This window comes from Salmo salar, chromosome ssa13 (genome assembly GCF_905237065.1).
Source record: "Salmo salar chromosome ssa13, Ssal_v3.1, whole genome shotgun sequence".
Classification (NCBI taxonomy): Eukaryota; Metazoa; Chordata; class Actinopteri; order Salmoniformes; family Salmonidae; genus Salmo; species Salmo salar.
In genome coordinates, this window is record NC_059454.1 from 34,186,632 (window position 1) to 34,210,983 (window position 24,352).

At 41.2% G+C, this 24,352-nt stretch overlaps 2 protein-coding genes across 2 annotated transcripts; one reads left to right on the forward strand and one right to left on the reverse strand.

Annotated features, from left to right (window-relative positions):
* Positions 1-2,629: 2,629 nt before the first annotated feature.
* Positions 2,630-11,750, reverse strand: LOC106567283 (serine/threonine-protein phosphatase 4 regulatory subunit 2-A). The gene is made up of 9 exons (XM_014136408.2): positions 11,570-11,750; positions 10,900-10,981; positions 8,912-9,082; positions 8,681-8,774; positions 7,086-7,123; positions 6,863-6,937; positions 5,018-5,155; positions 4,654-4,916; positions 2,630-4,333 (listed from the first exon to the last, which is right to left on the reverse strand). Exons 1-9 carry the CDS (start codon positions 11,601-11,603, stop codon positions 3,990-3,992), a joined length of 1,239 nt encoding a protein of 412 aa, XP_013991883.2. The 5' UTR covers positions 11,604-11,750; the 3' UTR covers positions 2,630-3,989.
* Positions 11,751-11,895: 145 nt separating this feature from the next.
* Positions 11,896-24,338, forward strand: LOC106567282 (eukaryotic translation initiation factor 4E type 3). The gene is made up of 9 exons (XM_014136407.2): positions 11,896-12,095; positions 12,257-12,370; positions 12,452-12,618; positions 20,426-20,498; positions 20,662-20,756; positions 20,873-20,933; positions 21,040-21,106; positions 22,647-22,802; positions 22,977-24,338. The coding sequence occupies exons 3-9, from the start codon at positions 12,455-12,457 to the stop codon at positions 23,021-23,023; spliced, it is 663 nt and encodes a 220-aa protein (XP_013991882.1). The 5' UTR covers positions 11,896-12,095; positions 12,257-12,370; positions 12,452-12,454; the 3' UTR covers positions 23,024-24,338.
* Positions 24,339-24,352: the final 14 nt, after the last annotated feature.

Here is a 24,352-nt window from a genome sequence, read left to right on the forward strand (position 1 = left end):
TAGCCTGATCAAGTCTGTGAGCATCAGGGTGCTGAATCCACTGGCAAATGTTGATGTACTCAAAGGGCCAATAGATGGATACATCAGTCCCAAACCGTACCTTGGTTACCTTTTTGAGTCAAAGGCAGCTGAGCTCCACCTTGCGCCTGAGGATGAAAACAATATTCGAAAGCGGTGTGTAGCCTTCACCATCTCCCTCACTAATGAGTTGAGGGTGAGACTGCCAGACAACATCGAAGCGTCGCAGTACATGTCAGTTTTCAATGCGGAGGAAACTCTAAAGCACAATAAGAGCCCAGGAGAAATAGAAAAAAATAGCCAAGCTCCTTGGCTACTCCCCTGCAGAGATAGACAAGCTTGTCCAGCAATGGTGTGCCATCCATCTTAGTAAATGGAATGAGACAAAAAACACACTGGGCTTCTGGAGTGAGATTTGGAAGTTCAGGGATGCAGCTGATATCAACCCGTTTCAAGAACTTGCCATTGCTGCTGTGTCTGTGTTGTCCTTGCCATACTCGAATGCTGAAGTCGAGAGAGTATTCAGCCAGACGAGTGTGGTAAAAAGCAAACTTAGAAATCGGATGTCCTTGCATACCCTTAACTCCATCCTGTACATTCAATGTGGACTGAAGCTGTCTGGTGAGGCTTGCTATGAGCACCAGCTGCCTGATAATGTTTTGCAGCTTTTTGGCACATTAGCTGCTTACTCATTTAAGTCAGCTCCTTCAGTTGCTGAACCTGCCATAGAGAGCCTTGACCAAAATGACGATGACCCACTCTTTCTGTGAGCTAGCACAGCCTGTGTGTGTGTGGAGGGGGATCTGGGGCAAAAAAAACAATTAATCTGAATTAGGGCCAGACTAGTTACCATAATTTTCTCACATTGACAGGTTTTTCTATTGTCTCTTTTTGGTCCATTTAGATTGTTAATGTAGACTGTATACAACAACAAAAAATTTTAAAAAAATGTTATGGTTAAAAATGTTCATGTTTTACTGTGACTTGTTGTAGGCTCCTAGGTGGACCATAAGGTTAAAAACCAAACCAAATTAAGAAAACTAAACTAAAAAAATAATAATAATAAACTAGGTAACTCCGCCAGAGTGTCTCTTTTGGGTCACTTTTGCCGGTCCCAAACCCGGATAAAGGAGGAGGGTTGGAATTGTGACGTTTTTTACTCACTTTTTGTCTCTCCCACGACGTTATTCCTCTCTCCTACAGCGTCCATCACAATTACAAGCGCATGGCCAATTATGCAAATTGTGCGATGACGTCATTTAGCGACTTTTAGGACAGTCAATAGCTACTTTCCTTACTGAGGAGTTGGCAACACTATGTCATCTCGTTAGTTAGGTGTTTCACCTGTGCTGGAGATGTGGCTGGCCCAGTGCTCTAGTTGGCTCCCCCAGTTTTTTTATTTAACTATCCTTTATTGGTTCTTACCTGTTTTTTATTTTGTTCCACTTTTTGGTTTGCCTCCTGTCAAATTTTGATGTGCGATTTATTTGGTTTGCCTCTTGGGCAAATTTAGTGGGTGTCTTTTAGGGCCCAGTTGTTGCTAGTCAACTTTCAGTGGACAACACCATGCGTGTCTTTCATAACGCCTTACTAGAACACCACCTGTTTCATTGTGGTTGTTATTAAATCTGTGTTAGTTCCGACCTACATGAATGTGACCAACAAAGTGACTGAAACAGCAACCAACTTTGTTGCCTTTCATGTATAGGCTAGAGTGGACAAATTAATGTGACGTTTGAGACGCTCTCACTAATTGATTGTACTCATTTGATTTCAGTTTGTGTGTGAGGTTGGAGGCATGTTTATTTCGACAAAGAAACTTTTATAAACAATGACAACACTGCCGTGTTGATCTGAGCCTTGCTTTTGGAAAACCACAGTGCCAAACTTTCGGCTGTCACATATGCACCTCTGACTTCACTCACTTTTTTTTTGTGGGTTGCTTCAGCCTTACCACTCAAACGAGCCCTAGGTCTACCTAAAGGTTAGTTACAATGTCCCCTACATGGGATCCTCCTTTTTGTTTGCAAATCCGATTAGTCATAGAGGGCAGGCATTTGGTAATCCCTCTAATTAGGTGATGCTATTTATAGGACCTTCCATGATAACCTGTGTACACATCAGCTCTGCTCGAGCCAAAATTAGCTCACAAGTACATCAATAGAAAAACATATTTTCGCATTCCATGGCTCAGTAGTAGGCCTAACATATTTCACCAGTTGACTGTCTCCAAATACCCTTTGTTACATCTTTGTAAAGATGAGTAATAGGAATATAAGAAACTATCAAAATTATAGATGTCGGAAGGTGAGGTAGAAAACCCCCTGTAGGACTGACTGTCCTTGTTCCCTATAGTAGAACAATGTGATGACAGAACACCTACCCCTGCCAAGCTCTTCCTGGCTCATGTAATGTGCTGACTGTTTCATAGGGACAGGGATAAGCGTCATTAGCCTACTATGCATGAGTGTCAAGGCCATTTGGAGATACTGTCATAAGATGAAATGATTTCTCTGAAAATGTACAAATAAGGATGTGATGTATTCAAAATATGTATCCATAGTTGGCAAAAGGTATAACTTCCTTGATACAAATGAAGCATACCTCACACTTAATGTTAGCATTTATTGCTTCATATGAATACGGTGTTGAAAGACCAATCTACAGAGACTTTCACAAAGGCAGTGAACATGTATTACAATCTACAAAATCTTCTTTACAGAAATGTTAAAATCCTAATATATAAAAAGGACAGTTGCAGAAACAAGATATGGAAGCCAGTAAACGCTCCAAATCAAAACAAGCTTCCTGTTATTCCATGTGACAGCAGTACCGATCATTTTGTGATGAGATTTAAAGTTGAATTTAGTTGATACGGATGTCTGAAGTTGAAGAAAGATGCCATTCAATTAGAAAGATTGTGATAATTAAAATACCATGTTTCCACATCTTTTGATTAAAGATGCCGTCCCGAATCTTAAGCACAACAAATGAGTAACATATTGTACGATTTGGATTAGTAACATATCATACGAATACAAAAATTAAAAGCAGGATGTAGCATATCATACTAAATGGAAGACAGTACACAAAAAGCAGGGATCAAGTTTGGCTCATGAGCACTGCTTCCAAAACAAATTATACAAAAGATCTGGACCTTCACTTTAAATCTGACAGAAAAATTCCATCTCAGCCAAAACGGAAATGGCAAGCGTTTTTGAAGTGTTTCTCTTAATTTCTGCTTTGGCCACAAATACAAGAATAGGACAAGTTAACAGATTAGCTTTTCAAAGTGAAATTTTCACTGGACAGTTTAAAGCATTTGGATCACAGCTATATCTGTATTGTTCAATCATAGTACATGAGGTGGATTGGTTGCAATCCATGGTTTCTGTATGTTTACTTTGCAAAACTTGCAAACTTGCAGGGCTTCCAGTGGTTTTATGCTACAGATGTCATGGCCCGTTTTCTATACTTTACATTTCAAAGTGCGAAAAACTACCACACTAAAAACAAAACATAGCTGTAAACGGTCACTTTACCCAGGGAAAACAAAAGGCATCCCACAGATCCAGAGAACCTAACTGGGCCGGCCAACATGAAACATTCACCACAGATGAAGATCACAAACACTGAATAATGACTGATCCTTCTACATCACAATGTTAACCAAGCAGCTTTGGAATTGGCATGTAAAATAGCAGTTCATATTAAAATAACAGTGATAAAGGCATTTAATGTGTAAATGAATGCCACAGGCTTGAAAAAAACCTAGCTGGAGGGGAACTTAAATTACGTTTTTAAAATCAGACTGGCCGTCAGGAGGTGGGTGGGTCATAAGGCGTGAGGAGACCCAAGGCCTCATAAAAGGCCCCCCTGTCCTGGGAGACTACAGGTCCACATTGGTACAGAGATCTCCTGGGTGTGTTACAGTATCATACAGTGTAAAATAATGTTGGGTGGCCCTCAGGTTAGTCCTGTTCCATGGGCTCATCTGTGGTCTCTGGGCTTTCGAAACTGTTTTCTGCAGCAGCGCCTTCTGCCGACGACTCAACTTTACTTCTGGGAGAGGAAGATGGGACAGGCTCTTCACTGGGTGCTCCCTCCCCATTGCTGCTACTGACTGGGTCACTGCAATCTCCTTCCCCCTGTTCCTCTAAACGTAGATCCTTCCCTGACTGAGCAAGCTGCCCCTCTGACTGGTCCATGGTGCTGTCACTTTTTAGACTGTTGGTAGGGCCAGACTCAGCCTCTCTCTCTGATGTCTCCGCTGTCTCTTCCTCAAAGGGCTCTTCTGTCTGAGTGCTAGAGGGCTCTGGGGGACAGAAGGCAAGAACACCATTACATCCTTCCATAAATCAATTAATCCAGTTTAACAATGTTATTCTTGGACCCATGTCAAATTTTCCCTTTCACAAGCGTAGGCTGTGTTTAGACAGGCAGCCCAATTATGATATTATTTTCCCACTAAATTTGTCTTTTGGCCAAATCAGACCAGCGCTGAAAAATATCTGATGTGAAAATATGTGATTGGCCAAAATACTAATTAGTGGAAAGAAGATCAGAATTGGGCTGCCTGTGTAAATGCAGCCATATAGTGTTATTTGAAAATGCCCCATTGTTCAAAAAAAGTACCATGATCGTCTGTGGTGAGCATATCAGCAGACTTGTCTTTTTCTTCCTCAACAATGTCTGTTGACGATTCTGGCTTGTCTGATGAGCTTTGGGCAGGTTCAGGACAGGACATCTCCTTGTCTTCCTCCTCATCTTCATCCATGTCTTTGTCAAACTTCAGCCTTTTCACTTCATGGCTCTCTGCCTCCGTTGCATCCTCTTCTGGATGCTTGGTCTTCATCAGACTGCTTTTTGTGGTATTACTTTCCGATACAGAGGAATCACTAAAGAAAGCATCAAAACATCATAACTAGTTGCTAAGTCTTAACATTTATTGCGTTATATTTTGGCTGACAGTCACCTGGCTTCACACAATGCTAGTTACCTGATAGCATGCTCCTCTTGTTCTGTGAGTGGCTCCTTATCGTCTGTGCTGTCAGGGAGACCGTTTGTAGCCAGAGTGGTGGATAGCAATAGCTTTGGTCTGTTCAGTGGCCTTGGGGTGCCTGGTCCATTTATATTCCTACCATAAGGAGAAAATAAATAATCTCTATATGCAAAATCCAATACGCTTTCATTCAATCATATTGTTGCAATTGAATCCAATTATACTGAACAAAAATATAAACGTAACATGTAAAGTGTTGGTCTTATGTGCTGAAATAAAAGTAGCCAGTAATTTTCCATACGCACAGAAAGCTTTTCTGAAAAGTGTTGTGCACAAATGTGTTTACATCCCTGTTAGTGAGCATTTCTCCTTTGCCAAGAAAATCCATCCACTTGACAGGTGTGGCATATCAAGAAGCTGATTAAACAGCATGATCATTACACAGGTGCACCTTGTGCTGGGGACAATAAAAGGCCAAATGTGCAGTTGTCACAACACAATGCCACAGCGGTTTCAAGTTGAGGGAGTGTGCAATTGGCATGCTGACTGTATAAATGTCCACCAGAGCTGTTGCCAGAGAATTGAATGTTAATTTGTCTACCACAAGCCACCTCCAATGTCATTTTAGAGACTTTGGAGGCAGACCACGTGTAACGACACAGGCCCAGGGCGTCCACATCAAGCTTCTTAACCTGCAGGATCGAGTGAGACCAGCCACCCAGACAGCTGATGAAACTGTGGGTTTGCACAACCAAAGAATTTCTGCACAAACTGTCAGGAACAGAGTCAGGGAAGCTCATGTGCGTGCTTGTCATCCCACCAGGATCTGACACCTGACTGCAGTTCAGTGTCGTAACTGACTTCAGTGGGAAAATGCTCACCTTCGATGGCCACTGACAGGCTGGAGAAGTGTGCTCTTCACGGATGAATCCCGGTTTCAACTGTACCGGGCAGATGGCGTCGTGTGGGCGAGCGGTTTGCTGATGTTAACTTTGTGAACAGAGTGCCCCATGGTGGCGGTGGGGTTATGGTATGGGCAGGCATAAGCTATGGACAATGAACACAATTGCATTTTACCGATGGCAATTTGAATGCACAGAGATACCGTGAAGAGATCCTGAGGCCCACTGCCGCAATCACCTCATGTTTCAGCATGATAATGCACAGCCCCATGTCACTAGGATCTGTACACAATTCCTGGAAGCTGAAAATGTCCCAGTTCTTCCATGGCCTGCATACTCACCAGACATGTCACCCATTGAGCATGTTTAGGATGCTCTGGATCGACAGCGTGTTCCAGTTCCCGCCAATATCCAGCAACTTCGCACAGCTACTGAAGAGGAGAAAGACAACATTCCACAGGCCACAATGAACAGCCTGATCAACTCTATGCGAAGGAGATGTGTCGCGCTGCATGAGGCAAATGGTGATCACACCAGATACTGACTGGTTTTCTGATCCACGCCCCTACCTTTTTTTTAAGGCATCTGTGACGAACAGATGCATATCTGTATTCCCAGTCATATGAAATCCATAGATTAGGGTCTAATGAATGCATTTCAATTGACTGATTTACTTGTATGAACTGTAACGGAGTCAAATATTTGAAATCGATGCACGTTGCATTTATATTTTTGTTCAGTGTAATAACAAGGAGATTAACTACACTGTCACCCAGCATATTTGGTATGAGTAAATTACTAAACCTTTTCCCCCTATGTTCAGGGATGCCTGGAATGAAAGACTGCTGGGTTTTATTGGGGTTCCCCACCCATTTTATGTTATAAATGTAGATAAATTGCATAACTGAACATCAACCATTGACAAGTAGGTAGCGCTCACCTTTCTGAATAAATAGAGGTATTGCCAGGGAACATCACTCCATTCATTTTGTTTACACTGGTTGCACCATTTTTCCTTTGAAAGAGGCAGAGTGAGTCAGCAAATCCAGATGACTGTAAGCCTACCCAAATTGATTTGATAGACAGCTTTGAAGCTGACCCCAACTTTAAAGTATGTTTTGCTATAAAAAGTGGTAGGTAGAGAAACATGATATAATACTTACTCTGAGGTAGGATATACACAGCTGACCACCATCACATTCTGCAAAATATAAACAATACCATCAAACTCTAAGCATGTATATTGTTTACAAATACAAGGAATTATAAACTTGTTAAAAATAAGCCATGCGAGAATGCATTATTTATTCAAATTAATACAAGGACATATCTGTGACATTCAACTTTTGACTGGTATTGTCACACTCATTCAAGGGTTTTTCTTTATTTTTATTTGTAGAATAATAGTGAAGACATCAAAACTACGAACACATATGGAATAATGTAGTAACAAAAAAACCAAAAAAAAATGTTCAACAAATCAAAATATATTTTATATTTGACATTCTTCAAAGTAGCCACCCTTTGCCTTGACAGCTTTGCACACTCTTGGCATTCTCAACCAGCTTCATGAGGTAGTCACCTGGAATGCATTTCAATTAACAGGTGTGCCTTCTTAAAAGGAAATTTATGGAATTTCTTTCCTTCTTAATGCTTTTGAGCCAATCAATTGTGTTGTGACAAGGTAGGGGTGGTATACAGAAGATGTTCTTTTATCAAATAGGGCTAAGTCCATATTATGGCAATAACAGCTCAAATAAGCAAAGAGAAAATGACAGTCCATCATTACGTTAAGACATGAAAGTTAGTCAATATGGAAAATTACAAGAACTTGAAAGTTTCTTCAAGTGCAGTCGCAAAAACCATCAAGTGCTATGATGAAACTGGCTCTCATGAGGACCGCGACAGGAAAGGAAGACCCAGAGTTACCTCTGCTGCAGAGGATAAGTTCATTAGAGTTACCAGCCTCAGAAATTGCAGCCCAGATAAATGCTTCAGAGTTCAAGTAAGAGACACATCAACATCAACTGTTCAGAGGACACTGCGAAAAATCGGGCCTTATTGGTCAAATTACTGCAAAGAAACCACTACTAAAAGGAGCAATGGACATTAGACCGGTCGAAATATGTCCTTTGGTCTGATGCGTCCAAATTGGAGATTTTTGGTTCCAACCGCCGTGTCTTTGTGAGACGCAGAATAGGTGGAACGGATGATCTCCGCATTTGTGGTTCCCACTGTGAAGCATGGAGGTGGTATGATGGTGCTTTGCTGGTGACACTGATTTATTTTCCAAGACTGTTGGAAAAGCATTCCTAAAAGAAGCTGGTTGAGAGAATGCCAAGAGTGTGTAAAGCTGTCATCAAGGCAAAGGGTGGCTACTTTGAAGAATCTCAAATATTGTTTAACATTTTTTAAGTTACTACATGATTACATATGTTATTTCATAGTTTTGATGTCTTCACAATTATTCTACAATGTAGATAATAGTTAAAATAAAGAAAAACATTTGAATGAATAGGTGTGTCCAAACTTTTGACTGGTACTGTAGGTATCCTTAATAGGGTGAGTACCCTGGGGGCGTATTCATCGCGCCGATTCAGTTGCAAAAAGTTTATTAAAACAGAAGCAAACTGAACGAAAAGTGGGAAGGACGTACCTGAATTTGTCCAATAGAAACTCCCATCTTGGCTAAAGATCACACCTCATATTTAAAAAACCCATTATGATAAACAATCTCAGAAACAGTGATGATACTTACCTTCTCCACTCCCCTGAGGAACTTGTCTGTTCCAGTGTAGTTCCTCTTAGGGTCAGTAAGTAACTCACAGAGACGCTGGATGGTGAACGGAATACTGGAAAAGATAGTCAAAAAGGTATACTTTCCTCACGAGGCTGTACACAAGGCTACACAAAGGCATACTGGTAAAACAGGCATTAAAGGGAGACTTTTTATTAAATGTTTCAGCACTGGACAGTGGAGGACACTCACCCGTTGTACCCATCTACAATTTTGAGAATCCTTTCCTTCATCTCCTCAAAAGGAATGTACTCCACATTAGGATTGGATGGACCTCGCTGGTCTGGCGACGAGGTTCTGAAGTCATCCATTACTTTCTCAAGTTTAAACAGGAAATAACTTTTGAACTGTGACCATGAAATCCTGTAAGAGGAGAGACCAAAAAGTTATCCTCTCTTGGTCCGACACCTGAGGGGTTTCCTACGAAGCAGGTTTGAGGAGTTAGCGAGGTAACTTTGGTCAACAAAGTTCAACTCGGGATAACCGGTCATACGAAAGTGGCTCACCTTTTAGCCAGGCACATTCAAATGGCGCAACGAATCCTTCTCTGGGGCAGGCTAATTCCACTTACTCTGAATGAAATGACTGAGCTGTGAGTTGAGGACCAATGAAATCAGATTCCCTCCCTCTTGCAAAGATTGCATCATCCCCTTCATTTGAGGAAGACGACTGATTTAAGAAAATATTTAAGAAAATGTTTGTATATAAAAAAAAATATATATCACAGTAATGACAGAATGCATTTTAAACTTCACGCAATGTAACACCAAAGACAGCATTAACTATGAGTCATAAAATAAAGATGGCATTTCTAAAAGCCTATTTCACACCACAGCCTGCTGAATTTGCAAGATATCCTAGTTAATTTTCATTTTGGCACACATGAAAATGTAGGACCTGACTCGCCCATGGATTGAGGCTTCATCATTGTCTCAATTAAGAGTTTGGTGTTCGACTAGCCATGTACGACATACACGCGCAGTTACAAGACTGCTAGAGTTAGCAGCAGGCGGACAAGCAATATCCACCGTCATAGTATGGATGAAGCCGAGGACTTGTCATAGACCAGCACCACTACCACTCTTGTCAAGAGGGTGCAACAGTATCTACTTCCTAAGGCGGTTGAAGAAATTCTGCATGCCGCCCGGTTGCATCACAGCCTGGTAAGGGAATTGCTCTGTACATGACTGCAAGGCCCTCCAGTATATCACTGGGACCGTGTCTCCACCCATCCAGGACATCACTCGAAATGGTGCCTGAGGAAGACACACAGCATCAAGGACCTCCCCACCCACAAGCTGTTCTCTCCTTTACTGTCAGGCAGACCGTTTCTATCAGACCTCATGCTCTGATACTGTCTCTGAGCCTGTTGGTATCTACAAGCCATCAGAGTGCTGAACACTTGAACTGACCACCTGCTCTGATTCTGTGCACATCATAACTGCTGCTACCAGACTTACTATACTGCTTAATTTCTACATCCCCAATACACATGTAAATATTGTATTATAAATTGTGCATTCCTGTATTATACTTATGCTAAAAAAAATGTATTCTATTCTACTGCCATTTACTTTGTTTGTATTTACTTGCAAGAACCTGCAAGTAAAAATTTCGATGGGCGATGCAAACCATGCGTATCAAATACATACGACTAATAAAACTTGAAACATGGCAGTAATGTGAAGCTAACTGAAGCTGGTTAGCTTTAGAAAACCCAGAGTAGATCTAGCTTGCTTCGTGGGATTCCTCTCTGGTTGCCTAGCCCATTCATAGAGGCCAAAGAGGCCAAGTACCTTTAGCGCCTATTGATGAAGGTCTCTTCTTCCAAGGGGACCTTTGTTAAGAACCCCGACGCTTGCTCTAAATGTTAACATGTATCGCTTGCGGTACGGTTTTGGAACAAATCTTTCATATTTGCGAGAATTTTATTTTTAAACAAAAATGTAAAAATTACTGCACACCTTCATAGCATAAGGCTGCTTTGGTCCAATATTGGGTTAACTTCAGTCTCCTCCAACAAGACCTTGGTTTTGGTAGCATATCCAGAAATACATTTCAGCAATAAGACTAGCCATGAGTTGTAATTTACCCGCCTGTGTATTTCTATACTGAATTGACACATTGTCCATTCAATAGAAAATCGACTGGCACTTGAGGCTTATTTCTTAGACACTCACATCGTTTCTCCCGTTTTGGCGACATGAGACAGAAGTTGATCCAGGGCAGGACAGGCATCTTTCTTCCCTTTCTTCTCAAAGTCTTAACGTAGATATAACAAAATAGAAAACACTTATTCAAGTATGTACAGCGTTGTAGTCCAGGGCACCGTCAGGAAGAATTAGCTGCACGGCAACCACAGGCTTTAAATAGCTAGCAAGCTACAACCATAGAATTAGGATAGCTACTAATTTCATAGGATCACCATGGCTGCAACTACCACAGTCGCCACTAAATAACGCTAACTAACTACAGTAGTTAACGCTAGTAGCAAATAAACGAGCTAACTAAACTAGAACACTTAACGTTAGCTATCAAACTGTGGTCAACATAAACTATAGCGACCTGCTAACGTTAACTAGACTAGGTACAAAATGTAACTAAGTGGGTGAAATAGCTTCAAGTCAACACACACATCAATATTGAATTATACATGTAGTTACGCTATCAAAATAAAATAGGCCTAGAGAGCTAAGTTAGTCAGCTAACAATTTCGACTGCTAGCCACAACTAGCCAAGTTATCCATCCAATGAGATAGCAAGCTAACTGGAATATATGCGGTTACAGTAAACTTGTCAATTCCAATAACGTTACAGATACGGAAAAACAGCTAAAGTAAGTTGACTTACCCGTGAAAGCCTCCAAAAGTGTGCCAATTTCCATGGTTGTAACGTAAAGTAGCCTATGGCAACTGATATCCCTTACAACAGCAACAGGAAACAGAAGAAAATAGCATTAGCTTCCTTAGCTAGCAACAACACATCCAGGTAACACACTTGCTAGCTACCCACTCAAGTGCACATGTCCGGGGGGGGGTGGTGGTGGTGGTGGTCTTCTACTTCTTCTTCGGCGGTCCGCAAACAATCGTTAGAGGTGTATGCCGCCATCTACAGTACGGGTGGTAGACTACAGAAAAAATATCCACTCTACGCGCGCGGCACCTAATCTGAAAATGTAAGGATCAACAAAAACAATCTAAAGCAATGTATAATGAAGGGCATGCTCCGTATGTACCTTGACCTATCCTTAAACCCCCAAAACAAGGGAGCTATCAAACATTCTGTAGTAAGATATTATTAAGGATACGTTTCTTGATATCCTTCATATGCACTTAAATAGAAAAATAAAGGGTACTGACCAACAATTGAAATTAAGGTATGTATAATGGGTCTCCTTTTGCATTTGAAAATTAAGGGAGACTTAAGAGGTAATTTGTTTAATTTAAGGACGATTTCATTCCTATTAAGGGGTCTTGGTATGTTTTAGGGGAAATTTGAGGTACATGTAATACTAATTTAAGGCAGTCCTGTTCCTAGTGTGAATCTCGCCTGCCGTTTATGACAAGAACGTTTGGCCTGCAGACAGCTAGACGTCATCGTTTTACTGTTGTTGTGGCGCCAGACCGGTGAAGCTACGAATGAGTCAGCGAAGTAGGCACTTTACACCTATTTAATCAAAAGGTGAAACGAGATATTTTAAAAACAATCAAATCGATTATTTTTACTACCCAGGAAATGGCCGTTCCTGCTGTCCCAACCTTGCAACTGAACAACACAGTAAGTCAAAACTCCGCAGAACGTAACATCCATATTGACGAAAGAGAATTGGGGAACATCACGAACAACGATGGAAACGGCACCCTCCCATTACATTCTCCGTGGACTTTTTGGCTTGATAGGTAAGTTCACAATTTTATCATTACATGGACTTGATGGTGATTATTTCTATGATTTGTTTTCATGGGATGAGTTTGTATGAATTCAACTGCATTTGTGATAGCTAGCTAGCAAGCCTTGCCAAAACAAAGGAGTCTTTTTCAAGTTGCAGACAGTGCATGGGTATAACGCCACAATAGTAACGTATATTATTATTACACTATAACCTGTGTTTTCGCAATCATTGTTTCTTATTCCTCGGTGATATGGTACCATGCAATGTACCATTAGTTAGAAAATGTTCTCAAAATCTCAGTCTTAGGCAGGCTATCGGCAATTTTATTAATTGTAAAACTTCAGCTCACTGCTTCACTGACTATTAGCAAATATTCTATTATGGGAAGTGTACACATGACCTGCTGAAATTGAACTTTGTCTATTTTTATCAACACTGTGAGTACTTGTATATGGGGCAAAGTTTGTTTACCTCTGCTATGTAACCGGTGTTAAGACCTTGGGTTGGGGAAAGCCTGAGGCCCTCAATACTGATTTGTTCTAAAAAATAAAATAAAAAACAGTTTTTCCTGAATATAGGCCTAGGGGTGAAAGTATTTATTTTCAATCTCAAGACTAAAAGTTAAATCATAGGCAAGTCTGTTTTTGTTTAGGTTTCCGCCTTACATTGACTCTGTAATGTGGATACCTTTTCTCTGTCTTGGTTTTCATTTAGACTTTGCTTCTTTTTTTTACAGTTTAATAAAACACTATGATGGATGTCACAATAATGGACATAGGTTTTGCTTATACAGATCTTTCTTTTCATTGTGTTCTTATTGAAATTATGTATATCAATGTACACTATACAGTACCAGTCAAAAGTTTGGACACACCTACTCATTCAAGTGTTTTTTTTCTTCTATATTTTTACTATTTTCTACATTGTAGAATAATAGTGAAGACATCAAAACTATGAAATAACACATATGGAATCATGTAGTAACCAAAAAAAAGCTTGAAGCAATATGAGATTCTTCAAAGTAGCCACCCTTTGCCTTGATGACAGCTTTGCACACACTTGGCATTCTTTCCACCAGCTTCACCTAGAATGCTATTCCAACAGTCTTGAAGTAGTTCCCACGTATGCTGAGCACTTGTTGGCTGCTTTTCCTTCACTCTGCGGTCCAACTCATCCCAAACCATCTCAATTGGTTTGAGTTTGGGCGATTGTGGAGGCCAGGTCATCTGATGCAGCACTCCATCACTCTCCTTGTTGGTCAAATAGCCTTTATCAAATTCAAATCAAATGTATTTATATAGCCCTTCTTACATCAGCTGATATCTCAAAGTGCTGCACAGAAACCCAGCCTAAAACCCCAAACAGCAAGCAATGCAGGTGTAGAAGCATGATGGCTAGGAAAAACTCTCTAGAAAGGCCAAAACCTAGGAAGAAACCTAGAGAGGAACCAGGCTATGAGGGGTGGCCAGTCCTCTTCTGGCTGTGCCGGGTGGAGATTATAACAGAACATGGCCAAGATGTTCAAATGTTCATAAATGACCAGCATGGTCAAATAATAATAATCACAGTAGTTGTCGAGGGTGCAACAAGTCAGCACCTCAAGAGTAAATGTCAGTTGGCTTTTCATAGCTGATCATTGAGAGTATCTCTACCGCTCCTGCTGTCTCTAGAGAGTTGCAAACAGCAGGTCTGGGACAGGTAGCACCTCCGGTGAACAGGTCAGGGTTCGGGAGCCACAGGCAGAACAGTTGAAACTGGAGCAGCAGCACGGCCAGGTGGACTGGGGACAGCAAGGAGTCATCATGCCAGGTAGTCCTGAGGCATGGTCCTAGGGCTCAGGTCCTACGAGAGAGAATTAGAGAGAGCATACTTAAATTCACACAGGACACCGGATAAGACAGGAGAAATACTCCAGATATAACAGACTGACTCTAGCCCCCCGACACAAACTACTGCAGCATAAATACTGGAGACTGAGACAGGAGGGGTCAGGAGACACTGTGGCCCCATCTGATGATACCCCCGGACAGGGCCAAACAGGCAGGATATAACCCCACCCACTTTACCAAAGCACAGCCCCCACACCACTAGAGGGATATCTTCAAACACCAACTTACCATCCTGAGACAAGGCCGAGTATAGCCCACAAAGATCTCCGCCACGGCACAACCCAAGGGGGTTTACACAGCCTAGAGGAGTGTTGGATCGTTGTCCTGTTGAAAACAAATGATAGTTCCACTAAGGGCAAACCAGATGGGATGGCGTATCAATGCAGAATGCTGTGGTAGCCATGCTGGTTAAGTGTGCCTTGAATTGTAAATAAATCACAGACAGTGTCACCAGCAAAGCACCATCACACCTCCTCCTCCATGCTTCACGGTGGAAACCACAAATGGGGAGATCATCCGTTCACCTACTCTGCATCTCACAAAGACACTGCAGTTGGAACCAAAATCTCAAATTTGGACTCCTCAGACCAAAGGACAGATTTCCACTGGTCTAATGTCCATTGCTTGTGTTTCTTTCCCCAAGCAAGTCTCTTCTTCTTATTGGTGTTCCTAAGTAGTGGTTTCTTTGCAGCAATTCGACCATGAAGGCCTGCTTCACGCAGTCTCCTCTGAACAGTTGATGTTGAGATGTGTCTGTTACTTGAACTCTGTGAAGCATTTACTTGGGCTGCAATTTCTGAGGCTGGTAACTCTAATGAACTTATCCTCTACAGCAGAGGTAACTCTGGGTCTTCCTTTCCTGTGGCGGTCCTCATGGGAGCCAGTTTCATCATAGCGCTTGATGTTTTTTGTGACTGCACTTGAATAAACTTTTGAAGTGATTGACTGACCTTCATGTCTTAAAGCAGGGGTGGTTAATTCCAGTCCTCGCGTGCCTGATTGGTCTCACAGTTTTGCTCCAGCTAACACACATGACTTCAATAATCACCTAATCATGATCTTCAGTTTAGAATGCAATTTGATTAATCAGCTGTGTTTGCTAGGGATGGAGAAAAAGTGTGAAACCAATCAGGCCCTTGAGGACTGGAGTTGCCCACCCCTGTCTTAAAGTAATGATGGACTGTCATTTATCGTAGCTTATTTGAGCTGTTCTTGCCATAATATGGACTTGGTCTTTTACCAAATAGTGCTATCGTCTGTATACCACCTCTACCTTGTGACAACACAACTGATTGGCTTAAACGTATTAAGAAGGAAATACACTTTTTAAAAGGCACACCTGTTAATTGAAATGCATTCCAAGTGACTACCTCATGAAGCTGGTTGAGAGAATTCCAAGAGTGTGCAAAGCTGTCCTCAAGGCAAAGGGTGGCTACTTTGAAGAATCTAAAATATATTTTGGTTTATTTAACACTTTTTTTGGTTACTACATGATTCCATATGTGTTATTTCATAGTTTTGATGTCTTAACTATTATTCTACAATGTAGACAATAGTAAAAAATACATAAATAGAGAAAACCCTGGAATGAGTAGGTGTGTCCAAACTTTTGACTGGTACTGTGCTGTGCTGTGCAAAAGTATTTGCCCCTTTTCTGATTTTCTCTTTTTTTCATATTTTTCATACTGAAAGTTATCAGATCTTCAACCAAAACCTGATTTAAGATAAAGGGAACCTGAGTTTACAAATACTATGTCTGGCGAAAACCAAAAAACAAACTCTGCATTCCACAGTAAGAACCTCATACCAACAGTCAAGCATGTTGGTGGTAGTGTGATGATTTGGGGATGTTTTGCTACCTCAGAACCTGGTTGACTTGCCTTAGACGGAACCATGAATTCTGCTCTGTATCAGAGATTTCTACAGGAGAATGTCAGGCCATCCGTCTGTGAGCTGAAGCTGAAATGCAACTGGGTCATGCAGCAAGACAATGATCCAAAACACACAATCAAGTCCACATGAAAGTGGCTAGAAAGCAACACATTTTTGGAATGGCCTAGTAAAAGTCCAGACCTAATCCTAATTGAGATGATGTGGCAGGACTTGAAACGAGTAGTTCATGCATGAAAACCCACAAATGTTGCTGAGTTAAAGCAGTTCTGCATGGAAGAGTGGACCAAACTTCCTCCACAGAGACTGATCAACAACTACATGAAGCTTTTGGTTGGCGTCATTGTAGCTAAAGGTGGCAAAACCAGTTATTGAATGTTAGGGAGTAATTACATTGGCATTGGGTGCTACATAACTTTGTTTATGAAATAAATGAAATAACTAGGTAATTGTTGTGTAATTTGTTCACTCAGGTTCCCTTTATCTAATGTTAGGATTTGGTTGAAGATCTGATAACATTCAGTATAAAAAAAAATATGCAAAAGTAGAGATTATTAGAAAGGGGGCAAATAAGTTTTTACAGCATAGTATGTGGACACCCCTTCAAATGAGAAGATTTGGCTATTTCAGCCACACCCGTTGCTGACAGGTGTATAAAATTGAGCACGCTAGCATGCAATCTCCATAGACAAACATTGGAAGTAGAATGGTCTTACTGAAGAGCTCAGTGACTTTCAACGTGGCACCGTCATAGAATGCCACCTTTCCAACAAGTCAGTTTGTCAAATTTCTGCCCTGCTAGAGCTGCCCCGGTCAACTGTAAGTGCTGTTATTGTGGAAACATCTAGGAGCAACAACAGCTCAGCTGCGAAGTGGTAGGCCACACAAGCTCACAGAACGTCACACAATCAACGTTGAAATTCACTGTCCGTGTTGGCGCCCCCTCGGGCTCGTGCGGTGGTGGAGAATTTTGTGGGCTATACTCAGCCTTGTCTCAGTGTAGTAGGTTGGTGGTCTGCGGTTATCCCTTTAGTGGTGTGGGGGCTGTGCTTTGGCAAAGTGGGTGGGGTTATATCCTGCCAGATTGGCCCTGTCCAGGGGTATCGTCGGACGGGGCCACAGTGTCTCCTGACCCCTCCTGTCTCAGCCTCCAGTATCTATGCTGCAATATTTTGTGTCAGGGGTCTAAGGTCAGTCTGTTATATCTAGTGTAATTCTCCTGTCTTATCCGATGTCCTGTGTGAATTTTAAGTATGCTCCCCCCCTCCCCTCCCGGAGGACCTGAGCCCTAGGACCATGCCTCAGGACTACCTGGCCTGATGACTACTTGCTGTGTCCAGTCCACCTGGTCGTGCTGCTGCTCCAGTTTCAACTGTTCTGCCAGTGGCTATGGAACCCTGACCTCTTCACCGGACGTGCTACCTTGTCCCAGACCTACTATTTTCTACTCTCTCTCTCTACTGCACCTGTTATCTCGATCTCTGAATGCTCGGCTATGATAAGCCAACTGACATTTACTCCTGAGGTGCTAACCTGTTGCACCCTCTACAACCACTGTGATTATTATTATTTGACCCTGCTGGTCATCTATGAACGTTTGAACATCTTGACCATGTACAGTTGCAAGAAAAGTATGTGAACCCTTTTTAAATACCTGGATTTCTGCATAAATTGGTCATAAAATTTGATATGATCTTCATCTAGGGAACAACAATAGAATAGACAAACACAGTTTGCTTAAACTAATAACACACAAACAATTATACATTTTCATGTCTTTATTGAACACATCGTGTAAAGATTCGCAGTGCAGGGTGGGAAAAGTATGTGAACCCTTGGATTTAATAACTGGTTGACCTTCCTTCGGCAGCAAAAACCGCAACCAAACGTTTTCTGTAGTTGCGGATCAGACCTGAAGGGTCAGGAGGAATTTTGGACCATTCCTCTTTACAAAGCTGTTTCAGTTCAGCAATATTCTTGATGTCTGGTGTGAACTGCTCTCTTGAGGTCATGCTCCACATCTCAATCGGGTCGAAGTCAGGACTCTGACTGGGCCACTCCAAAAGCCGTATTTTCTTCTGTTGAAGTAATTCTGTTGTTGATTTACTTCTGTGTTTTGGGTTGTTGTCCTGTTGCGTCACCCCAACTTCTGTTGAGCTTCAATTGGCGGACACATAGCCTAACATTCTCCTGCAAAATGTCTTGATAAACTTGGGAATTCATTTTTCCATCGACGATAGCAAGCTGTCCAGGCCCTGAGGCAGCAAAGCAGCCCCAAACCATGATGCTCCCTCCACCATACTTTACAGTTGGGATGAAGTTTTGATGTTGGTGTGCTGTGCCTTTTTTTTCTTCACACATAGTGTTGTGTGTTCCTTCCAAACAACTCAACTGTAGTTTCATCTGTCCACAGAATATTTTGCAAGTAGCGCTGTGGAGCATTCAAGTGCACCTTTGCAAACTTCAGACGTGCAGCAATGTTTTTTTTGGACAGCAGTGGCTTCTTCCGTGGTGTCCTCCCATGAACACCATTCTGTTTAGTGTTTTGCATATCGTAGACTCGTCAACAGAGATGTTAGCATGTTCCACTGATTTCTGTAAGTCTTTAGCTGACTATCTAGGATTCTTCTTAAACTCAATTTTTGTGAGTGTTTTTCATAGCGCAAGACAGCTCTAATCAACGTCTCCAATCTCGTCTCATTGATAGGACTCCAGGTTACCTGACTCCAATTAGCTTTTGGAGAAGTTATTAGCCTAGGGGTTCACATACTTTTTCCAACCTACATTGTGAATGTTTAAATGATGTATTCAATAAAGACAAGAAAAATACAATAATTTGTGCGTTATTAGTTTAAGCACGCTATGTTTGTCTATTGTTGTGACTTAGATGAAGATCAGATCAAATTTGATGACCAATTTATGCAGAAATCCAGGTAATTCTAAAGGGTTCACATACTTTTTCTTGCCACTGTACTGTTATAATCTCCACCCGGCACATCCAGAAGAGGACTGACCACCCCTCAGAACCTGGTTCCTCTCTAGGTTTCTTCCTAGGTTCCTGCCTTTCGAGTTTTTTCCAGCCACTGTGCTCCTACATCTGCATTGCTTGCTGTTTGGGGTTTTAGGCTGGGTTTCTGTATAGCACTTTGTGACATCTGCTGATGTAAAAGGGGCTTTATAAATACATTTCATTGATTGTGAGCGTCGAGTGCTCCTGTCCAACACTTACTACCGAGTTCCAAACTGCCCCTGGAAGCAACGTCAGTGCAAGAACTGTTCGTCGGTAGCTTCATGAAATGGGTTTCTATTTCAGTGGAAAACACTTCACCATCTGGCAGTTTGATGAACGAATCGGGGTTTGGCGGATGCCAGGAGAACGCTACCTGCTCGAATGCATAGTGCCAACTGTACATTTTGAAGGAGGAATAATGGTCTGGGGCTGTTCATGGTTCGGGCTACACCCCATAGTTCCAGTGAAGGGAAATCTTAACACTGCAGCATACAATGACATTCTATACGATTCTGTGCTTCAAACTTTGTGGCAAGAGTTTAGGTAAAGCCCTTTCCTGTTTCAGCATGACAATGGAAGCAAGTCCCTGCAGCTATGTTCCAACATCTGGTGGAAAGGAAAGCCTTCCCAGAAGAGTGGAGGCTGTTGAGGCATCAAAGGGGGGACAAACTCTATATTAATGCCAGTGATTTTTGGAATGAGATGTTTGACGAGCAGGTGTCCACATACTTTTGGTCATGTAGTGTACGTCTCTGGCCAAGAGAGAAGGCAGTCAACTTTAAAGGGGTCAGTCAGTCTTGTTTACTGCTGGGCTAGAGTCCTGTGGAAAGGGAGTTGACACCTGATCTTCTCTGACCTGATCTTCTCCGATATCTAGTAAAGCCTGTTCACAGAGTGGGGGAACCAAGGCTTGCTATAGATACAAAAACAAAACAGGTTATTTTAAGACTGCTAGATCATGCCAGATGCAGAGTTATATATAGATTCAATTAGATATTGATGTTTTGTTTGGATCTTTCCTCCAGATCTTTACCAGGAACAACCGCAGCAGAATGTGAATCCGGTCTGAAAAAAATCTACACTGTGCAAACAGTTCAGGTAAGCTCTCTGTGTTAGTTGAGAGGTTTAAGATAATTGCCACATCATGATAAATGCACATGTTATGTATTTGTGTTTCTCATAATAATGCAGTAATAAAGGCAACACTATGATTTTGATAATCATGGTAAAGATTGCATTTTTTCCTCATATTTTTTCATAGAGCTTTTGGAGCGTGTACAACAATATACCTGGAGTTTCCAGTTTACCACTGAGATGTAGCTATCACTTAATGAGAGGAGAGAGAAGACCACTCTGGTAAGACTAAATAATCAAATGAATGCAAACACATAGGTCTATGCATAATTATATGTGTAAATGGTATTACCTTTCATTTACTCTCTGTCTTGCTATGCATTTTCCATTTCATCCAGGGAAGAAGAGAGTAATGCAAAGGGGGGAGTTTGGAAAATGAAAGTACCCAAAGAAAGCACTGTAAGTACAATATGTTATGTTATGTTTTAATCATTCATACCATATTTATGTTTGTTGTGTAAATGTGTGTACTGGTAACATACTCAATGTGTCTTCATTTCCCCAGCCTGCTGTATGGAAGGAGTTACTGTTAGCCACTATTGGGGAGCAATTCACTGATTACTGTGCTTCAGGTAAGTGTGAAGAGAGAGTGCATCGTGTGCAGTGTCTTTCAGACTCCAACTGTGGGTTTTGGTCTACATGGTCTTTTGTCAGCTTGTACAGTCATGAAGAATTAGTCAGTGATCACCAACGACGATGAGCCAGCCTATAGGGAGGAGGTCCAAGACCTAGCAGTGTGGTGCCAGGACAACAACCTCTCCCTAAATGTCAGCAAGACAAAGGAGCTGATCGTGGACTACAGGAAACAGAAAAGCGAGTACGCCCCCATCCACATCAATAGAGCTGTAGTGGAGCACGTCGAGAGCTTCAAGTTACTCTGTGTCGACATCACTAAGGAATTAACATGGTCCACACAGCTATGAAGAGGATACGACAGCGCCTCTTCCCCCCTCAGGACATAGGGGTGCTGCAGCACCCCCTGAAAAAAAATATATATATATATATATATTTTTTTTTTTCTCACAAAAGTAGTGCACTGGGACTTTACTAGTCCTGTATTAGCAGACCGATATAGCCGTCTGCAGGCTATTTTTTGTTGTTTCTGCCACATAGGACCTCTATACCCCAGGCGGTAGAGAGGTCCTGGCCACGCCACGCCACCTAAGCCATAGACTGTTCTCTCTGCTACCGCATGACAAGTGGTACCAGTGCACCACGAGTCTGGAACCAACAGGACCCTGAACAGCTTCTACCCCCAAGCCATAAGACTGCTAAACCACAGCTAACCAAATGGCTACCAAGACTACTTTCATTGCCCCTTCTTTGCCCCAAATCTTTTGCATTGACTCCATGCACACACACTGGACTCTACCCACACATTCACACATACTTACACTGACACCCCAACACACACACACTACATACACCCACACACCAGTGGAGGCTGCTGAGGGGAGGACGGCTCATAATAATGTCTGGAACGGAGCCAATGGAATGGCATCAAACACATGGAAACCATGTGGCTGATGCATTTGATACCATTCCACTAATTCCTCTCTGGCCATTACCACGAGCCCGTCCTCCCCAATTAAGGTGCCACCAACCTCCTGTGCCATACACACACAACACATACATACTGACGTCATACACACTCACACACACTTTCACACTCACCACATACGCTGCTGCTACTGTCTTATCTATCCTGTTGCCTAGTCACTTTACCACTACCTATATGTACACAGCTACCTCAATTTCCTCGTACCCCTGCACATCGACTCGGTACTAGTACTCCCTGTATATAGCCATGCTATTTTAGTCATTATTGTTATTCAATGTGTATATATTCCTTGTCTCTATTTCCCCCCCCAAATTGGTATCTTTAACTCTGCATTGTTGGAAAAGGACCTGTAAGTAAGCATTTCACTGTTAGTCTACATGTGACAAATACAATTGGATTTGAGTCAACCATACAGAAGAAGTCTGAAATGCCATGAACATCCTGTCATAAAGAAAAACATACAATGTTCTGTCCCTTGTAAAGTTGTACCTCAAAATTGAAGGGTATTGATGTATTTATCTGAAATATTTTATTCTCTGGTTGTATTTCAGAGGATGAGGTGGTTGGTGTTAGTGTCAGCATACGAGACAGAGAAGATGTTGTTCAAATCTGGAATGGAATTGCCTCTTTTGCTAACGAAGCAAACGTCCTTGGACGGATCTATGAACTTCTTCCACAGATAACTTTTAAGGCAGTATTTTATAAGCGTGAGTACTTTCTACCGTGTATGACATTCACATGTCATGATAAAAACAAGTAGACTAGAGTACATGCTCATTCACTCCATCAAAACAACTTTACTCTTTACATACTGTTGTCATGTGTCTGATGAACGAGCCTATTGATAACTCATGAGATGAATATGTTTATTTCTATTTTAGCACATGAGGAGCATCATGCCTTCGAAGGAGGTCGCCCAAGACATTAGCACGCTTTGCACATTTTACACTTTGTTATTTTTGGTCTTCGAAATGGACTGAATTGTCCCCTAATCTGAGCTCTACTGTCTTTTGTAAATGTGTTATACAATTACTTCTGTTTGGGCAGACAGAAAATATAATAGCTGGGGCTTCATTTTAGGATGACTAATAAACATGTTCTTTAGTGTTTGTTTTTTATACTAAGATATTTAGCTAAAACTGAAGAGGACAATAGTTGATCATGTATACATATTTCTTTTTACCACATTTGATCTCAACAGTGCAATTTTACCAGAGCCTTTTATTTGTTATCACGGTTTCCAGATCTCAGAATATATTTTCAGTATGTAAGGGATTTTACATTGTTACCTTATTCTAGAATGAATGAATGAAGAGTATTTTCCTCAAGACAGTAATATTCATATGGTTTTATGCAAAAATGTTGCACATTCTCAATGTTTATTTGTTTGGTATTTTTTGTTGTTTTTTGGGGTTAGGGGAAAGAAAGCTGTTAACTGTTACTTGTTGTTAGATTTGTAAAGTGACACCAACTTTTGTACAAAATCAGAAAATGGTACTGGGAAAAAATAATGCAGTAGTTTACCCAGAGTGTTTTTGTAATAGCGGTGGATCATTGAACAAACGCACTCAATATTGTTTTTTCCGAAATGCACAAGCCTTTTCATTTTTACTATAATAAACAGCATCTCTATTACTGTTTCTTCAGTTCACTGATGCTGATTTCTAAGTTGTGCACGTGTTTATTATAAGCTCCACGAAAGGGATTTAATCAAGAAATATTACATTTCTATCATGAATATTATTCTCATTAAAGTCCTACAAACTTTAAAAGAAACCCTTCTTAAAATAAAAAAACTGTATGCTGTATAAACCGTGCTTTGAGTTGAATGAGTACTTCTCTTTACCAAAGACCTTTCTAACCCTTAGTTGTGTGAGAGTGCATGTTCCCTGCCGAGCTTTTTCGTTTTGTAATCTTGTAATTGTTATCAGATGCCATCTCTGTAGTTGATCAATGTCCTTCACTGTGACTCAGGTCATCCATGTTCAAACACTATGATTGATTAGTCTCCTAGAGAGAAACAAATAATCTTACAGACTGTATGGCTGGGTATTGTTGCTGTTTTTAATGAAAGTATTTGTTTTAGTAAGATGAGATCTCAACTGAGTCTCTGGAATGGTGCCTTGTGTTCCCCTAGTTTTTTTTAAATGTTGTTTATTTTCAACATATTGAACCAGTCAAAATGTAAAATAAATATTTTTGCTGATTTTGAAATATGAAGAAATAAAAATGCAAAACATGTATTTATGGTCTCTTG

Coding starts and splice junctions, on each gene's coding strand:
- LOC106567283 (XM_014136408.2), bottom strand. CDS start 11,603: ATGGAAATTGGCACACTTTTGGAGGCTTTCACGG. Junction 7,124..8,680: donor TCCTCAGGGGAGTGGAGAAG/GTAAGTATCATC, acceptor TATATTTTGCAG/AATGTGATGGTGGTCAGCTG. Junction 5,156..6,862: donor ACCTCTATTTATTCAGAAAG/GTGAGCGCTACC, acceptor TCCTTATGGTAG/GAATATAAATGGACCAGGCA.
- LOC106567282 (XM_014136407.2), top strand. CDS start 12,455: ATGGCCGTTCCTGCTGTCCCAACCTTGCAACTGAACAACACAGTAAGT. Junction 20,499..20,661: donor ACACTGTGCAAACAGTTCAG/GTAAGCTCTCTG, acceptor ATTTTTTCATAG/AGCTTTTGGAGCGTGTACAA. Junction 20,757..20,872: donor GGAGAGAGAAGACCACTCTG/GTAAGACTAAAT, acceptor CATTTCATCCAG/GGAAGAAGAGAGTAATGCAA.